This window comes from Littorina saxatilis, linkage group LG15 (genome assembly GCF_037325665.1).
Source record: "Littorina saxatilis isolate snail1 linkage group LG15, US_GU_Lsax_2.0, whole genome shotgun sequence".
NCBI classification, from domain to species: domain Eukaryota; kingdom Metazoa; phylum Mollusca; class Gastropoda; order Littorinimorpha; family Littorinidae; genus Littorina; species Littorina saxatilis.
In genome coordinates this window covers 23,798,575-23,818,511 of record NC_090259.1, presented here as the reverse complement: position 1 = coordinate 23,818,511, position 19,937 = coordinate 23,798,575, and the positions used below count along the sequence as shown (strand labels likewise).

Sequence of the window (19,937 nt, the reverse complement as noted above, 5' to 3'; positions counted from 1 at the left end):
TCGACCAACTCTCCAAAAAATAGTACGGTAAAATGGAACACTCGACCAACTCTCCAAAAACTATAGAATATTCTTCATATCATAGAGCGGCAATTTTCAAACTATCCGCGAACCAACATGCAAATTTTGAGAATTCAAAAAAGACATAAAAATCCAGGGTTCTGAAAGAGAATGTCAGATTCTGCAAACATCTGCGTTACAGTTGAAGGGACAAGGTCACAGCAGTGGGATAATTTCTGTTACTGGACGAATATATAGCACCGGTCCTTCCTTTGTTACCAGACGAATTTCCACTGTTCGTACTAGATCATCACTCTTGCTTGGAAAAGTGCGTGTCACTATGCCTACTGGCCAGTACAGTCTGTGTTCTTCACTTTTCTTCAACAGAACAACGTCACCTTCTTTGACCGCATCTTTGACAGAATCCCACTTTCTTCTCTGTTGCAAATTTTGCAAGTATTCTTGTTTCCAGTGACTCCAAAACAAATTGGATAGTACTTGGACATGTTTCCACTGTGCTTGGTACGTTTGTTTCATGTCAGTGGAGTCGAAAGGAACGTGTTCTTGCCCATGCTTTGTAGTTAGAAGCATCGCCGGTGTCAAAATCAGAGGCGAGTCTGGATCATGGGATATGGGTACGATGGGTCTGGAGTTAACTATGGTACACACTTCAGCCATAAAAGTACACAGTACTTCGTGTGTAAGGGTCTTTTGCTTAGCATCCAGCAGCAGGGCGTCTAGGACTCTGCGGACAACACCGATGATACGTTCCCAGGACCCGCCCATGTGAGAGGCGTGGGGCGGGTTGAACTTCCATTTGATTCTAGACTTGCTGAGATACTGTGTAACTGGGGTATTTTCTTGGAAAAGAGTGTCCAGTTGAAGTTCGCCTGCTGCACCTACAAAGTTCGTTCCTCTGTCACTACGTAGCTCTATGACTGGTCCCCGCAAGGCGATGAAACGACGCAACGCATTGATGAAGGAGGAGCTGGACATGTCCTCGACCACCTCGAGATGAATGGCGCGAGTTGCCAAGCATGTGAACAGAATGGCCCAACGTTTGGCGTTTGCAGATCCGCCTCTTGTCGTGCGTGTTGAGACCATCTGCCTTGACTGTTCTTTTGAAAGTGGTTGTCCATGACGGACAGGAACCGTTTGTCTTCGATGGACATGGCCACTGTTTCATCTTCCGAGGTTCTCTTGAAGAGGTCAGGGGCTATTTCATCGACTTCACACAGCTTGATGTGATTGCGACAAGGCTCAAAGACAGAGTCGTGACCTTGGTCGACGCTGGTCTTCTTGGTATTGACTGATGTCGATTTGTGCTGCAGACATACATCGCCAATGATCACCCAGCCGAGACGGAGGCGTAGGGCGAAAGGGGACGAAGGCGGGCCAATGATCTGGTCGAGCACATGGTGTGCCTCAGGCAAATCTCTCCCTATAAGGATTCCGATAGGCAATCGCGCATCGCTCGGGGGGATAACCGCTGCAAGCCTCTGCAAGTGGGCGTGACACTGAGCGACCTCAGGGGTGGGGATTTCTGAGCGCTCTTCAGGGATCTTGTCACACTCAATGAGAGAAGGCAGATTCAGCGTGGTTTGGGCATCGAGAGACTGCACACACAGACCTGAAACTCTGCGTCCACTCATGCTGTAGGAACCAGAGCAGGACGTCAGTGTGTACACAAGTTCATCAGAAGAGATGCCAAGACCATCTAGAAGAGCCGGTGATGCCAGTGAGCGGTTGCTCTGGTCGTCTATCACTGCATAGACCTGCATCGATTTGCTCGGTTGAATGGGGGAAAAGATGCGTACTGGAACAATTTTACCACACGACCTGCTGGCGTCGATGCTGCCACACAGCGCAGTACAACGATTGTTCACGTTAACTGACGTATTCTCCCCGCCATGCGATGAGCGGAAGGGGAAAGAACTTTGGTCAGCTGGAGGACTTCGATTGGCAGGGTCATAGGCTGACATGCGATGCATCACCGTGAGGTGACCCTTGCCGCACTTTTCACATTTCACAGTGGCCTTACATTGCTTGACTGCATGGTCAGGAAGAAGGCACCTGTAACAGAGGTTTTTCTCCTTCAGTAGAGATCTTTTCTCTTCGAAAGTCATCGACGCAAATTTCTTGCACACTGGAAGTTGATGCTGTGTCTTGTGGATAGGACACACTTTGCTAAAGTCAGAGTTATCAGCGACGATGCCCGACATCCGAGTCCGGACGTCAACATGGTGATTGTTCTTGACTGGATTATCCAGCTGAAAAGCAGGATCGTTGTAGATTTTGCTCATATCTCGCACGAACTTCAGCAGAACGGAGAAGGGTGGGAAGGCAACCTTGTGCTGACTCTTGTAGTTTGCTGCCACGCTGATCCATTTCTGCTTCAGGAAGTGAGGAAGCTTCTCCACGATCAAGTTTGCCCCTGATGACGTGTCATAAATTGAAAACAAAAGCATAAGGCTGGGGTTTTCCTTGGCAGCGTAGATCTCGTCCATGAGGTCACACAGATCGAACAACTTTCTATTGTCTTTGGTGACGGGAGGGAAAGCATGGATTTTAGCCTTGAGGTGTGCTTCGATCAGTTCAGGTGAACCAAATCTTTCTTCTAGTCGTTCCCAGAGAAGCTGAAGACCATTGCGTGGGTTGCCAGCGCTTGAACTTTGCATGCTACGTGCATACCTTCCTGACTCTGGCCCGAGATATTTTACAAGCAGATCAAGCTCTTCCTGTGGCGTCGTTCCAAGCTCAACCATGACGCTCTTGAACGAGATTTTCCACGCTGGGAAGGCTCCTGGTTCTTCGTTGAAGACTGACAAGCGGTTAAGCAGAAGATCTTTCTTCAAAAGAAACTTGGACAGCTCTTCATGCGGGTGGTTGCAGTTGTAGCTGCTGCTACGGTTAAATTTAACATTGCTGTTGTTGCTGTTGTTGCTGTTGTTGTTGTTGTTGATGAACCTTGCCGATGAATGAACTGACGTGAAGTCATCCGACGTGTAGTCATCTCTATGCTTGCTCACTTTAGATTCAATGTCATTGGGAAGGCTGTTCACATACTGCTGTGTTCTGCTCTGAGCGTCGAAGTTAGCATGAGAGGGCAAAGGACCAGGACCAGCGGAAGTGGGCAAACGTTGAGAGGGAGCAACGGAAGGGGGTGGAGACATAGGCGGAGAATGAGCTGGGGTAGATCCACCTTCCCAGGCCTCAAGGACTGAAGCCTCTGCCTCCTCTGCAGCGGCATCTTCCTCTGCTTCGAGTAAAGTTAATTCCGCTTCCCAATCTTTCTTCTTTCTGCAATTTCTGGCCTCTGTGATGGCCGTCTCTTCTTCGAAGGCTGACTGTCTCTTCGAGAGTTCCAATTTCCGCCGGGCATATTGTGCCTTCACTTGCGCTGCTCGGGCTCTGGCTCGTGTTCGAGCAGCAATGCAAGACAATGATGTGCTGACGGAATGGATGCTCTGCGATGGAACTTTCGATCTACTGGTGTGTTCTGACATGTCTCTAGTTTTTTTTCACTATTCTGTCTCAGAACAGATAATGTCACCAAACGAACACTCTGTCACAAATCACAGTGAAACTCAACACTTTATTAATGATGCTTGATACAGAGTGATGATACGGTGAAACTGAAAAGGAAACAGAGGACAACGGTCAGTTAGAGGACAACGGTCAGTCACTGTCACGCAAACAAACGATCACGAGCATCGATAGAAGAAATATAGGCGTGAATAAGATACACAAATCAATGACTAAAAGCTTACACAAACTGTGGTAACTACAAGAAAATAAGGATCAAAATCACTGGGTAAATACTTACAAAAACTGTGGAAACACAAAGGAACAATGAACGAAGCCGCTGAGGGCGAAACGAATGAGTGACGACTAAAGAGTGACGTTTATAATGACGTAAACACTGGACTGACGACACGCTGACTTTCTACCACAATCACGCAAAAGGAAATGATATTCACGCGAACATACACAATGAAATGAAAGTACGGTACGGAAATAACTGGGGACAGAACAAACTGTACTCCCAAATCCACAGAGATGTATCTCACATGCAACCCTACAGGACTGTCAACACCTTGCAAAGCATCACTAAAAACATCAACGGCTACATGACATTCTTTCAGCTCAACTTCCCCAGCAAAATTATTCCCAAAATTCACATCTTGGAGTGTCGCTGTATTGACTTCAATCAATCAATCAATATGAAGCTTATATAGCGCGTATTCCGTGGGTAAGTACGGCGAACAGGGAGGAGAAGAAACACACGCCACAGTAAACATTTTAAAAAGCAGAACATACGGACTGCAAACGGAGGAGGCAAAGCTCAGGTTAATAATGACCGAGCATATGACCCTCGTGTCACCTACACTCCACTCTGTGATACCAGCTGTACAGAAGAGGAAAACAACATAAACTGCATTTCTACGTACTGTCGTCCTGTTATTTGTCATGCCATAAAAGTGTTTTTGGCATGAATTACAAAGTGTGTTTGACATTAATGTTCAGTCTTTTTGCTTTGTGAACTCAATAATTTGTGTAATATCAACAAACGTGCTATTGTGACAACTGTGTCGATCTGACATGAGTGGAACTCTGTTATCCCTGCACTGTAATCTGAGTGGGCTAAGCGAGTGCCTGTGGAATACCGTTATACCTTCCTCCCCTCCGCAAGCTAATAGCGTGTCAGTGACCTATTTCTGAGCCCCGCTACAACTACCCCCATCAGGATGCCTAAATACAGGTCAGTTGTTCTTATTCAAGGCATGCTAAACTTTGTCAGCATGTATGTTTCCTTGTTGTGAGAACTATAATTCGATCTCTATTGTCGTTTAAATGTTGCATGTCTCACACACACAATCAAACACACGACTCAGCCCTGATTTTTCCTCTTTATTCAAACTCTCTGTGGTGCAGACTCTTGAAAACCATTCACATCGTGTTTGACATCGATGTGTAGGTCAGAATGTCCTCTCTCAGCTGGTGTCCGTTTTGCAATAGCCACACAAACGAGACGATAAGTAAAGGTAACAAACAAAAAGTACACGTTTTCCCAGCTGTGATATGCCAGTGCCACACAACCGCTGTTATCGCTTTCTCACCCTGTGGTAATCTTAGAACTCCGGCCTGGGCTGTCGCTGCGCTTATCAGCGCTCGCTGGCAGCAGGGAAAGTTTCGGGAAACTGAGTGTGGGCAGGCAGGCTGAAAGAAACAGCCGTGCTCATGACAGGTACTCATATATATGGTTATTTTTGTAAGCTTTGTCTCAATTCTCAAAGAAAAGGAAAAAAAGAATATTTATATTTACAGTATAACCTGCGAGCAAAGGACGCTCTTGGGGAGCCTTGCCACTGTCCTTTGTAGCAAGGTGTCCTTTCTTATGAATATGAATGTGCCAACATTTTTTTGGAGAAAAAAAAACAAACGGCCAAATGAATTACATGATTGTTTGTTAGTGGTACATGTAGTTTTATTGTATGTATGTGTGCATGTTTATATATAAATGTAAATAGAGTGTCTATGCATGTTTAGTTCTTTGATTTTTTTTCATTACATGTGATAAAAATGAAAACCAAACTTGATGTTCAGAAAAACAATTGTTAATAAAAATTACAAACTGTGCATTAGTCATACAGAAAGTGACAAATAAGAAAAAGTTCAAGGATAGTCTGCAACATGTATGTACAAAACCACAATCAGTAAGTTTATCACTGGGGTTTGCGGAAAAAGTCAAGAGAGAGAGAGAGAACGAGCGAGCGAGAGAGAGAGAGAGAGAGGTGGAATCGGTTTCTTACGAACTGAAGCAATGGGCCATTCAGGGGAAGATTCTTTGATCGAGTTGTTGAAAACCACTCAAAGAGTTCTTCGTTCAACTCATCATAGGTTGTTTTTCTTCTCAACACATTTTGCCGTCGATCTGGCACCGGATTCCCACTGACTGAGAATTTGTGTTCGATCAGCTTTTATGTTGGAAATTTGAGTTTTTCCGCAATTCAGCTCATCAGCAACTTTTCGAACGGACAGCCCCTTGTCCAATTTCTTTATGACATCGACTCTCTCTTCTAAAGTCAAAAATGTTCGTTTTGGCATGATGAGACGAAGACGAAGGATGAGAAGAAGATGCATCACAGTACAGAAAGTAGAAACCCAAAATGCAAATGTTTGTGAGTTCACGGCATCCACCAATGAGCGTGCACCATACAAAAATCAACTTCTTTCAAGTGCTGTCATTGGCTTACAAAATAAGCTTCTCGCGCGTTCACATCGCCAGCGAGATTGTATTTGCAGAACCAAGATGGCGGACCAGCGTCTGCTAAAAGCTGTCTGCTTCAAGGGTTTGTCTGTTGTTTACAAGTAACGAACCCAATCGGGACCAAAAAAGGGTGTCCGCGTCCGCGCCTTTGAGGTGTTCGCTCTTTTAAGGTGTTTTTGAGTGTAAAATACATCCGTCCTCACTTGAATTGTCCGTTATGCTAAGGTGTCCGCCGAAATAAGGGTCCGCTAGATGCAGGTTTTACTGTATTGGGATTGTTGCAGAGTTGCGCTGTTACAAGTGGCTACCCGCGACCATGCCTACCTGTTGGACGCAAACAGACTGGCAGATGTCCTGGATACGGCTGGTTGGCAGAAACTGGCCACCGCTATATTCTGTGATGAGACCAACCTGACTTTAGGTACAGTGGACCCCCCCAACCTTTTAAGACCTTTACAAATCTGAGAAAATCAGGTCTTAGAAAGAGGTATTTAGTCTTAAAATTGGGGTTGATTTACAGAAAATCTGAGAAAACAGGAGGGAGGGAGTCTTAAATTGGTGGGTCTTAAAAGAGGGATTGCACTGTAATATAATAGTTTCACATTATAATGTGCAGTTCACATGAAGGATTTGTTTTTCCCATTACTTGAGAGAGTGAGTCTTAGACAAAAGTATTTTCCATGGCTGAGGTGCACAAAGCGAAACTGGGTGTCACCCAAATGGGTGATATGTAACAGAGGGTCGGATTAGTTAAAATTGAGGGCGGGGATGTAGCTCAGTCGGTAGCGCGCTGGATTTGTATCCAGTTGGCCGCTGTCAGCGTGAGTTTGTCCCCACGTTCGGCTAGAGATTTATTTCTCAGAGTCAACTTTGTGTGCAGACTCTCCTCGGTGTCCGAACACCCCCCGTGTGTACACGCAAGCACAAGACCAAGTGCCCACGAAAAAATCCTGTAATCCATGTCAGAGTTCGGTGGGTTATAGAAACACGAAAATACCCAGCATGCTTCCTCCGAAAACGGCGTATGGCTGCCTAAATGGCGGGGTAAAAACGGTCATACACGTAAAAGCCGTGGGAATTTCACCCCATGAACGAACAAACAAAAGTTAAAATTGAGATTTGTTGTAGGGTGGCACCCAAATGGGTGGTACGTAACAGAGGGTCGGATTAGTTAAAATTGAGATTTGTGGTAGGGTGGCACCCAAATGGGTGGTACGTAACAGAGGGTCGGATTAGTTAAAATTGAGATTTGTTGTAGGGTGTCGCCCAAATGGGTGGTACGTAACAGAGGGTCGGATTAGTTAAAATTGAGATTTGTTGAAGGGAGGCACCCAAATGGGTGGTACATAACAGAGGGTCGGATTAGTTAAAATTGAGATTTGTTGTCGGGTGTCACCTAAATGGGTGGTACGTAACAGAGGGTCGGATTAGTTAAAATTGAGAATTGTTGTTGGGTGGCACCCAAATGGGTGGTACGTAACAGAGGGTCGGATTAGTTAAAATTGAGATTTGTTGTAGGGAGGCACCCAAATGGGTGGTACGTAACAGAGGGTCGGATTAGTTAAAATTGAGATTTGTGGTAGGGTGGCACCCAAATGGGTGGTACGTAACAGAGGGTCGGATTAGTTAAAATTTCGATTTGTTGTAGGGTGTCACCCAAATGGGTGGTACGTAACAGAGGGTCGGATTAGTTAAAATTGAGATTTGTTGTAGGGTGTCACCCAAATGGGTGGTACGTAACAGAGGGTCGGATTAGTTAAAATTGAGATTTGTTGTAGGGTGTCACCCAAATGGGTGGTACGTAACAGAGGGTCGGATTAGTTAAAATTGAGATTTGTTGTAGAATCTTTTTTTCTTCATTGATCAATCTTTTTAGACTACATCTATTTTACTAATTGTTTCACTGAATATAACTACGTAAATTGACAATGTAACAGTTTTGTACCCTGCCCATGACTTTTCTGTTCCATATGTGATAGTCTGTTGTATGTTTCAGGGTTTGGGCTTGCAACCGACCTGCGCATGCTTGTGAGGAGTTTTCCAGCTGTGAGGGACGTCATGCACAAAATGAAACGGGTCGTAGACATTGAGGTGTTTGCAAAAAATGTAAGTTGGCTTGGGTCACTAGAAGTTTGATACAAATTTTTTTCTTCAGACTAACACTGTCTTTTTCCATCAACGCTCGTTGGAGCCAAATTTCACTTTCTTCACTGAAAAATGGTCTTCAAAATAGAAGGTACATTGCAACCTTAGTTGAGGAAAGGAATCACTGTTTTGATCCTATATTCAGTAATGTGGTATGTCCTTGATCTTGGGGAGAATGACATTGCATTTACTCGCTATTTACACCAAAATGAGAGTAAATAGTAATCGCAAACAAACTAACAACACAGAAAAAAGAACACGGCATCCTTTGAGACTGAGAAACACTAGGTATAAACTCAGAAGTTTTTTGCTTTTCTATTCTTATTATGTTTTTGTTTTTTTGTCACACCAGGTGTTCAAGGTTCCAGAACATTCCTTTGACATGAATGCTGTAGACGAGCATGGAGAGATCATTGAAGACAGCCGATCAAGCAGAAGAAAGGAGAAGGATGATGACGGAGCAGACGAAACAGAGAATGTTGCGGGTGAGTTTGCCGACATGTTGACATACCTTATAGTATTGGTATGCTGGCATGTCGGTTCTACATAGCCAACCAACCATGCTGGTATGCATGTTCAGTTATACAGTATTGGCGTTAACCGGTATTTTACCGGTTGAAATGAGACAATACCGGAACAAAATTGGCTGCCCGTAGGACCTACCGGTTGATTTTTAGAACTTCCTGGTTTTTTCGCTGGTAAAACAACAAAACCAGTACCCTGAGTTGGACTCTTACTAGTTTTTTCCTGGACTGCATCATAAAAGTTTGCGTACCGGTTTGAAAAAATACTAGCGCCATCACTGGTTATATGATATAGCCGTGGTTAGAATGTTAGGCCTCTCCCATTAGAAGAAACCTGCTAGTAAATTGTGGTGTGCTGTGAGACTTGGGCAGTGGATCATGGGACAGAGTGGAAGACTTGAATACTCGAGAAAACTCCAGACACATTCACACAGTAGGGGATGCATTCACTGCAGATGTGTGACTTAAAGTGGATGCATGGAATCCCTGGAACTGAACAAAAGCTGATCATTTCTATGTGTAATTAGCTCCCTCAGCTTTAACCTCAGTGTCTCCAGTCTGCACAGATGTCTGACTGGGACTGGATGAAGTCCCTCTATCTTTTTAGAAACAAATAACCTTATTGTTTCAGACCCACAATAGATGCATGAGTGGGATTCTTCCGGTATATGCCGAAAATCCGGATTCGTAATGTCTGTGGTGACGTTTTTGTTGTTGTTAATTATACAAATCCCCCCCCCCCCCCCCCCTTAAATATCTTCAGGACTCATGACATTTTTTAGTCCCACCCATGCAGATGCAACATATTCTTGATTTGGTGAAAATGATGGTTGTATTTCTTTCTTGAAGTAGGTCATTTGCCACCTCCCCCTCCCCCCCCCCCCCCCCCCCCCACTTCCCCTCTGGGACAGTATTCTGAGGATGACCTATATATCTTTAGCTTTAACATAACCTTATTCTCTCTCTCTCTCATCCACAGGGTCCCAGGGTTTGAGCCAGCTAGTGAAGCAGTGTCTGGGTAAACCTCTGTGCAAGTCAGAGCAGATGTCGGACTGGGAACGTCGCCCGCTCAGGCCGGCACAGGTCACTTACGCAGGTCAGTTCTACCAGCTTTCCACAGTAATAAGTGTAGTGAGAATACATCTGTGTACCCTTACATTTTGGGGTTGTAGTATTTTTTTAATATTTTTGTAGCATTATTAAATGCCCACCAACTCTGCTCTTGCAAAGTCAGGCTTAATTCACTTTCTGGCACATTTTACAAATATCTTTCTGGCACATTTTACAAATTTCCCCATATTGTGTATGTGTACGCATGCTGCCATCAGCTGTATTCCATCTTCAGGGGTGCAATTTCCAAGGAAACAGCCATGATTACACTTGATCCACGCTGCTCCATATTGAAATACATGTATCATTATTTTCTTTCTTTGTCCCCACACAGCACTGGATGCTTACGTTCTGTTGGAGCTGTACGAGAACCTGTGCAAGACAGCTCAGGAACGGCAGGTGGAAATTAACCTGGAGCCCGCCCTCTCCCTCAAGTGGCTCAGCCCGTCCAAGAATGAGCGCCGCAAGGCTAAGGCCACAAAGAAAGCACAGAAGGTAGAATGCTTATTTTTTTACTTTTCTCTTTGGATTGATGTGTGCTGTGTTTTGTCTTATGTCTTACTGGAAGGACGGTTTAAGTTTTTTGTTGTTGATTTCTCTGGAATTTTCAAACCTGCTAGGAAAAAACCCACCAGCAACAAAAAACCAGTAGAATGTTGCATGGGTAGACATTTCCACAAACAATTGTTTATCAGGGAACTAGAATCTGGCGTATGTATTGTGTTTATGTTGATTCTCATGATTGCAACAGGAATTTCACTGTTACCTTTGATGTTAACTTTGATTTGACTAGAAATTTCAGTGTGTGTGAATTTACTCCTTAGCTTTGCTTATACTGTCTTTTGCCCCAATCATTTACCTCAAGAGATGAACTCAGTGTGTTGATCCCAGGTACGTCAGTTACTTAAAAAGGCCACGGATACCTCCTCTACAGGTAAATGCCCCAGGTTTAGCGCAATAAAGTGATGAGCCATGTGTCTTGACAAAAAAAAGCTTGATAGGGCAAACTTGAATTTCTGCTGTTAACAATAACAATAATAACAACACAGTACTGTTCATTAAAATGAATACTTTGACATGTAAAAATGCTGATGGTTTTCAGGTTCCAGGTCGCAAGCCGTTGCCCAAACCCCGTAACTATCCACCCATGTCTGTGAGTGAGTTCCGTGTGATTGTTGACAGCAGTCTGGTGGGTCTGGGATATCAGCTCAGGATCTGTGGCGCCGACGTCAAAATGCTTGACGACCATGCCCCTCACTCTGAAATGGTTCAGGTAGGGCCGTAACTTTTATTTTCTTTGCCCCCCTACCTTTTTTTTTGGGGGGGGGGGGGGGGGGGGGTTAGGGGGGGCTGTGGTTGGTTAATTTTTCAGTTATTTACTGCTTTTTTCAGGTACCCCCATGTGGCTTTGTGTGTGTGTGTCTGTCTGTCAGTGTGTGTGTCTGTATGTATGTGTCTTTTTTTGTGAGTGTTTCAGTTTGTTTATTCTTTTTGAAGCAGCACTTAAAAATAAAATGCTATGTGGTTGCTAGGAGCTACAGCAACAAAGCAGTGGAACTTCCGTTTTAAGACTATATTTTTGTCAGATTTTCTGTTCTTAACCTCTGTAGAATTACCTCCATATGAAGACCCTCTTCTTTAAAGGATCTGATTTTCTCAGATTTATTAAGCCTTGAAATGGGGGTTCACTGTATTCAGATTTTTTGGATTTGTCTACACTATCTTTTGCAATTGAATTTAGAAGTTCTCATCAGATTGTTTCAGATAGTATGTTTTGTCAAGAGCTGACAGCTAACAGACCATTGGCTAATTTCAGATTGCCTTGAAGGAAGGCCGCATCGCTCTGTCCACTGGGATGCCCTTTGCCAGTGTGAGTATCAAGTCCACATTCATTTTCTCCTATTTTGATGTGTTGGTTTTAATTGACCATACCTTTATTTCCGTGTAAACGATCATGATAACAACAACAGATGAGTCCAGGATTTGACACGGGATGAGACGTGCGCGCGCTGTGGCGGGGTGGTAAGACGTCGGCTTCTTAATCGGAAGGTCGAGGGTTGGAATCGCGGCCGCCTGGTGGGTTAAATGTGGAGATTTTTCCGATCTCCCAGGTCAACTTATGTGCAGACCTGCTTAATGGCTTATCCCCCTTCGTGTGTACACGCAAGCACAAGACCAAGTGCGCACGGAAAAGATCCTGTAATCCATGTCAGAGTTCGGTGGGTTATAGAAACACGAAAATACCCAGCATGCTTCCTCCGAAAGCGGCGTAGGGCTGCCTAAATGGCGGGGTAAAAACGGCCATACACGTAAAATTCCACTCGTGCAAAAACACGACAACGTGGGAGTTTGAGCCCACGAACGCAGAAGAAGAAAGAAGAAGACACGGGATGAGAGCATCCTTCCACTTGGACTCGTACCACACATCAACAGCCTGGCAACTTCCTGTGCACAGTGGAAATCTATCAGCTGAAATAGTTTCGCATAATAAAATTATTGGTATAAGTGTTCCTCCCAAAGCAGCGTAGGGCTGCCTAAATGGCGGGGTAAAAACGGCCATACACGTAAAAATCCACTCGTGCAAAAACACGAGTGTACGGGGGAGTTTCAGCCCACGAACGCAGAAGAAGAAGAAGGTATAAGTGTTGGTCACAAAAAACAACCTCACACTGCCCTCGGGTCGGGGCAGGATAGAAAAAACTCTTGTGACACACAAAACACTCACCAAAAGATGACCCTGACAGTAAAGAACAAGTCGCGTAAGGCGAAAATACAATATTTAGTCAAGTAGCTGTCGAACTCACAGAATGAAACTGAACGCAATGCCATTTTTCAGCAAGACCGTATACTCGTAGCATCGTCAGTCCACCGCTCATGGCAAAGGCAGTGAAATTGACAAGAAGAGCGGGGTAGTAGTTGCGCTAAGAAGGATAGCACGCTTTTCTGTACCTCTCTTTGTTTTAACTTTCTGAGCGTGTTTTTAATCCAAACATATCATATCTATATGTTTTTGGAATCAGGAACCGACAAGGAATAAGATGAAAGTGTTTTTAAATTGATTTGGACAATTTAATTTTGATAAAAAATTTTATATATTTAATTTTCAGAGCTTGTTTTTAATCCGAATATAACATATTTATATGTTTTTGGAATCAGCAAATGATGGAGAATAAGATAAACGTAAATTTGGATCGTTTTATAAATTTTTATTTTTTTTTACAATTTTCAGATTTTTAATGACCAAAGTCATTAATTAATTTTTAAGCCACCAAGCTGAAATGCAATACCGAACCCCGGGCTTCGTCGAAGATTACTTGACCAAAATTTCAACCAATTTGGTTGAAAAATGAGGGCGTGACAGTGCCGCCTCAACTTTCACGAAAAGCCGGATATGACGTCATCAAAGACATTTATCAAAAAAATGAAAAAAACGTTCGGGGATTTCATACCCAGGAACTCTCATGTCAAATTTCATAAAGATCGGTCCAGTAGTTTAGTCTGAATCGCTCTACACACACACACACACAGACAGACAGACAGACGCACATACACCACGACCCTCGTTTCGATTCCCCCTCGATGTTAAAATATTTAGTCAAAACTTGACTAAATATAAAAAGCTCAGGAAGGCAGCAGAAGAAGAAGAAAAAGACCAGAAAATCCCCTTCCTGTGTGTTGCATACAGTTACAAGATAATTAAGGGGAAACATTTCCATTTTGTGTGTTTGCAGATCCAGTCCAGCATAGGTGAGCACGGCTGCTACGAGGTGTTGGGTCAGGGGTTGAAGGACCAGGTGCTGGAGGCTCTCACTGCCTTCAACATCCATGTCACTCAGGATGACATCTTCTCCAGGTGCCAGGTAAGAGCCGACACCCCCCCCCCCCCCCCCCCCCTCCTACCACTACCCTCTACTGTGACTTCTGAAAGCATATTTCCAACACAATGGCCAAAGCACTCTAAAAATGGTAACATAACAGACACAATGGCCGGAGCACTCTAAAAATAGCAACATTACAGACACAATGGCCAAAGCACTCTAAAAATAGCAACATAACAGACACAAAGGCCAAAGCACTCTAAAAATAGCAACATAACAGACGCAATGGCCGGAGCAGTCTAAAAATAGCAACAAAGACAAAATTGCCGGAGCACTCTAAAAATACTAACATAAGACACGGGGGCCGGAGCACTCTAAAAATAGCAACATAACAGACACAACGGCCAAAGCACTCTAAAAATAGCAACATAATAGACACAATGGCCGGAGCACTCTAAAAATAGCAACATAACAGACAAAATTGCCGGAGCACTCTAAAAATAGTAACACAACAGACACGGGGGCCGGAGCACTCTAAAAATAGCAACATAACAGACGCAATGGCCGGAGCACTCTAAAAATAGCAACATAACAGACACAATGGCCAGAGCACTCTAAAAATAGCAACATAACAGACACTATGGCCAAAGCACTCTAAAAATAGTAACATAACAGACACAATGGCCGGAGCACTCTAAAAATAGTAACATAACACACATGGGCCAGAGCACTCTAAAAATAGTAACATAAGACACAATGGCCGGGGCACTCTAAAAATAGTAACATAACACACATGGGCCAGAGCACTCTAAAAATAGTAACATAACAGGCACAATGGCCAAAGCACTCTAAAAATAGCAACATAACAGACAAACCACTCTAAAAATAATAACATAACAGACACAATGGCTGGAGTACTCTAAAAATAGCAACATAACAGACACATTGGCCAAAGCTCTCTAAAAATAGCAACATAACAGACACAAAGGCCAAAGCACTCTAAAAATAGCAACATAACAGACGCAATGGCCGGAGCAGTCTAAAAATAGCAACATAACAGACAAAATGGCCCAAGCACTCTAAATATAGTAACATAACAGACACAGGGGCCGGAGCACTCTAAAAATAGCAACATAACAGACACAATGGCCAAAGCACTCTAAAAATAGTAACATAACACTTGGGCCAGAGCACTCTAAAAATAGTAACATAACAGACACAATGGCAAAAGCACTCTAAAAATAGCAACATAACAGACAAACCACTCTAAAAATAGTAACATAACAGACACATTGGCTGGAGTACTCTAAAAATAGCAACATAACAGACACATTGGCCAAAGCTTTCTAAAAATAGCAACATAGACACAAAGGCCAAAGCACTCTAAATATAGCAACATAACTGACACTGGCCACATCACTCTAAAAATAATAACATAACAGACACAATGGCCAAAGCACTCTAAAAATAGCAACAACAGACACAATATCCGGAGCACTCTAATAATAGCAACATAACAGACACAATGGCCAGAGCACTCTAAAAATAGCAACATAACAGACACAATGACAAAGCACTCTAAAAATAGTAACATAGCAGACACAATGGTCAAAGCACTCTAAAAATAGCAACATAACAGGCACAATAGCCAGAGCACTCTAAAAATAATAACATAAGACATAATTGCCAGATTACTCTAAAAATAGTAACATAACAGACACAATGTCCGGAGTACTCTAAAAATAGCAGCATAACAGACACAATGGCCAAAGCACTCACAGACATAATTGCCGGAGTACTCTAAAAATAGTAACATAACTGACATAATTGCCGGAGTACTCTAAAAATAGCAGCATAACAGACACAATGGCCAAAGCACTCTAAAAATAGTAACATAACACACATGGGCCAGAGCACTCTAAAAATAGTAACATAAGACACAATGGCCGGGGCACTCTAAAAATAGTAACATAACACACATGGGCCAGAGCACTCTAAAAATAGTAACATAACAGGCACAATGGCCAAAGCACTCTAAAAATAGCAACATAACAGACAAACCACTCTAAAAATAATAACATAACAGACACAATGGCTGGAGTACTCTAAAAATAGCAACATAACAGACACATTGGCCAAAGCTCTCTAAAAATAGCAACATAACAGACACAAAGGCCAAAGCACTCTAAAAATAGCAACATAACAGACGCAATGGCCGGAGCAGTCTAAAAATAGCAACATAACAGACACAATAGGCAGAGCACTCTAATAATAGCAACATAACAGACACAATGGCCAGAGCACTCTAAAAATAGCAACATAACAGACACTATGGCCAAAGCACTCTAAAAATAGTAACATAACAGACACAATGGCTGGAGTACTCTAAAAATAGCAACATAACACACACAATAGCCGGAGCACTCTAAAGATAGCAACATAACAGGCACAATGGCCGGAGCACTCTAAAAATAGCAACATAACAGACACAATGGCCAAAGCACTCTAAAAATAGTAACATAACAGACACAATGGCCAAAGCACTCTAAAAATAGCAACATAACAGACACAATAGCCGGAGCACTCTAAAAATAGTAACATAATAGACATAATTGCCGGAGTACTCTAAAAATAGCAACATAACAGACACAATGGCCAAAGCACTCTAAAAATAGCAATATAACAGACACAATATCCGGAGCACTCTAAAAATAGCAACATAACAGACACAATGGCCAAAGCACTCTAAAAATAGTAACATAACAGACACAATGTCTGGAGTACTCTAAAGATAGCCTGATGTGCACAGCAATCTGCAATTTTACTTAAAAGTACCTCTGGTATATATATATAAGCATATCTTGACAGTTTGAAAGCAATTACTGGACCAGATGTTTGCTGTAAAAACAGCACTTTTATGTCACGCAATCCTTCCCGTTTTGGACTTGTAACACAGTTAACAAGGTGGTGCAGTATTTTCTTTGGGGCAGCCCTTTTCTGCTTACATACATATCTATACATATGTATGTCCCTGTTCATTTATTTATCTACTGATCAAGTTTTTTTTTCTTGTAGACCTGCAACAGTGACAGATACTTGATGCTGTCAGGGGAGCGAATGCAGCAGCTGCACAAGAGAAGACAACTCATCGACAATACTCCGGACAAGACCACACCTCCAATAGACCAGGACGACTCGGAATACAGCATATCTTCTTTCTTCGCCGAGCAAGGCATCAACTACCAAACATTGTCTCTTTCTGCGAGCGGTGCTGGTATTCAGGTAGACTTGGTGCCTGTGCCGATTCTGGAGAAAGTGGAAGAGTTTTACGTGTGCTGCACCTGCGGCAAAATTTTCTGGCATGGATCGCACTTTGAGCGGGTCTGCGACCAGTTTGACTATATTCTCACCGCCAGAGCTCCCCCAGAAACAGACAGCGGTGCTACCGGGGTAGAACACAAAGGAGATGCGGAAGGGACCAGACTTCAAGGTGATGTTGCGACAAAGTTGTCTGAGGCTTCAAATACACAGGTTTGTGCTCAGGATGAGGACATGGCAGCAAGGGAAGCAACTGAAAAGTCGGCCACAGGGGAGACAACTCCATCAGGGGCCACAGGGGGGACAACTGTACCAGGGGAGACGAGTACAATGGAAGCTGCAGTGACCGTGGACGACATTGACCCATCACAACTGGTGGTGAGGGATCCTTACGATGATGACTTTGATTCCGACGATCACTATGATGGTTTTATGTTTTAAACGTTCATGTTGATTTATGTTTTTAGCCATTATGTTGACATTCTTATCTGTGTTATTGGTGGATGGACCCCCTGTGATGTTTTCTTTGGAATATTTTGTCTGTCGTGTAGAAAAGTTCCATCTAATCACTGCCAAACTTAAAGTAAGTGTGGTCTTTTAATTCATTTTGAAACAACAGGATATGTTGATGGTGAGCATATTTGTGCTTAACACTCTGAGCGCTTTATGCTGACTCTGTTATTCAAATGGAATGATTACAACTACAACCTTTTTCAGTTACCTCACCAGATAGGCAGCTGTACTCCATCCTCGGAAGATAAACTAGAGAATGAATTTTGTACAATGGCTGAATGACAGGCAGTCTTGATTTATGCCATGTTGAAGCCTTTGTGGACATTTTACAGTGTTTTAAGAAATTTAATGATGATATAAAGACTTTAAGCTAAGCTTACTTTTAAGGAATGAGTTATTTGGTTTTGCAGCTGCTTAACGCTGCAGTGATCTAAATGTTAATGCTATTTTTGCTAAAGCTTGCAAAATGTATGCATTTTTTTAAAGTTATGTTTTAATACCTTATTCATCCTTGCAGAATAAAACCTGTATTCATGTATATATTTGTCTTTATTTTTTTCTTGTATGTGTGTTTGTTGTTGTTGTTGTTGTTTGGTGTTTTTGTTTGTTGTTGTTGTTCGACAGAGAGACCCTAAAATAGGTTCACACACATACAGACATTTTACTTTTTTTTAATTTGTGTAAAAAGTGTTTTCTTACGTATAGATCACTAAACTATACACCAGCAAAACCACCAGCAGCAAATACAAGAAATACATTTTTGGTAACAAAATTGTGTGCACGTAAGCCCTGAGATATCATCTTTACAATTGCAAATGACTAAATTCAAGGAAATCATACAAGTGCATGCTGGCAGATCTCTCATCAAGTTCATTCTCAAATGAATTCAGCTGAGACAGGTCAAATCTTTTACAACAATTTTTGGGGGTGGCATCCTAGCTGTACCAATGACATACTAAGGTATGTAGGATGCATGGCAGACATGTTTCAGAACACAATGTAACATCACTTTTTCAACAAGGTTTAACAAACACTCCCATGTACGATGTAAGGAAATATCTCTGTGGGGATTTTTATGGACTATCAAAGAGTTGTAATCCTTCGAAGGTGAAGCAAGCTGAGCTATAAATAGCTCGTTGGGAATAATCGGTCGAGACACACCGCTGGTATCACAGTCCATAATAAACTCCGCTCTGAATGTTTTCAAAAGAAAACGGCAGCATATGGACTGGACGCTGCATAAACAGCCTTTTTCTTCTGAAAACATGCAGGTAATTGGAACTCGTTATTCACTGTGGCAGGAATAATGTGTCTCCACTGGGTATTCATGCTCATGCACAGCTTGCCTCATACTCAAGCAATACAACTCTTCTGTAGTTCATAAAACCCTGACATATATTTGTAAACAGTGTCAGGTCAACTTATGTGCAGACCTGCTAGTGACTTAACCCCCTTCGTGTGTACACGCAAGCACAAGACCAATTGCGCACGGAACAGATCCTGTAATCCATGTCGGAGTTCAGTGGGTTATGGAAACACGAAAATACCCAGCATGCCTACCCAACGAAAGCGGAGTGAAGCTGACTATGCTCTCAGAGTATAGTGTGGGGAACCCAAATGGGCAAACAAGCTCACACGTCACCAGAATTTCTGGAACGCTGAAGAAGAAGAACAGTGTTTACGCCAATTAATTACATTAATTAAGATGATGTTGAGGCCCCTGGAGCAAGGAGAAGATCCTCCAGTTTATGTTTGCATGAAGGACCTGAAACAAGGACAGAATTGAGATCAAAAGTTCACTGGTATATCCTATGATCTATAGTTAAACACTTCCCCTATACTTGCTAAGGTAGTGGCAGACAAAACCTGTGTTTAATACAGATCTAATGTACCCTTGTACACACACACGCACACACACACAAACACCCCCCCCCCCCACACACACTCACAAACATTCCCCCCAGACACACACAAACAACCCCGCTCACACACACACACACACCTACACATTTCATGCCCTCACCTTCATGGTAGTCATCCTCCATGGGCAGGTGGTTGAAACAGCCCAAGGACGTCAACAGGTTGTACAGGTGCACACGTAGACCGGGGCCGGGGTGAGGCTCTCGCGACAGGAAGTGGATCTTGATCCCCTGATCAGAGCAGCTGCCGTCCGGCTGTTCGTCCATGCAGCTCAGGCCGATGAGTGACCGGTTGTAGTCTGCGTGCACCACTCGCCAT

The 19,937-nt window shown here is 43.1% G+C and overlaps 2 protein-coding genes across 4 annotated transcripts in view; one reads left to right on the top strand and one right to left on the bottom strand.

The window, feature by feature from the left end:
- Positions 1-18,237, top strand: part of LOC138948881 (exonuclease mut-7 homolog) — a 41,325-nt gene extending 23,088 nt beyond the window's left edge. For both annotated transcript variants that reach the window (XM_070320516.1, XM_070320515.1), the window contains exons 14-22: positions 6,556-6,692; positions 8,268-8,377; positions 8,769-8,901; positions 9,920-10,036; positions 10,385-10,545; positions 11,153-11,323; positions 11,867-11,920; positions 13,782-13,910; positions 16,944-18,237. In XM_070320516.1, coding sequence (XP_070176617.1) covers positions 6,556-6,692; positions 8,268-8,377; positions 8,769-8,901; positions 9,920-10,036; positions 10,385-10,545; positions 11,153-11,323; positions 11,867-11,920; positions 13,782-13,910; positions 16,944-17,627 — 1,696 coding nt within the window. In that variant the 3' untranslated portion in view covers positions 17,628-18,237. The remainder of the gene's footprint in view (positions 1-6,555; positions 6,693-8,267; positions 8,378-8,768; positions 8,902-9,919; positions 10,037-10,384; positions 10,546-11,152; positions 11,324-11,866; positions 11,921-13,781; positions 13,911-16,943) is intronic.
- Positions 18,238-18,358: 121 nt separating this feature from the next.
- LOC138948880 (uncharacterized) overlaps positions 18,359-19,937 on the bottom strand; it is a 102,399-nt gene continuing 100,820 nt past the window's right edge. For both annotated transcript variants that reach the window (XM_070320512.1, XM_070320513.1), the window contains exons 57-58: positions 19,723-19,937; positions 18,359-19,464 (exon numbers count right to left, since the gene is read on the bottom strand). The exon at positions 19,723-19,937 is cut by the window's right edge and continues 4 nt beyond it. In XM_070320512.1, the coding sequence (XP_070176613.1) occupies positions 19,400-19,464; positions 19,723-19,937 (280 nt within the window). In that variant the 3' untranslated portion in view covers positions 18,359-19,399. The remainder of the gene's footprint in view (positions 19,465-19,722) is intronic.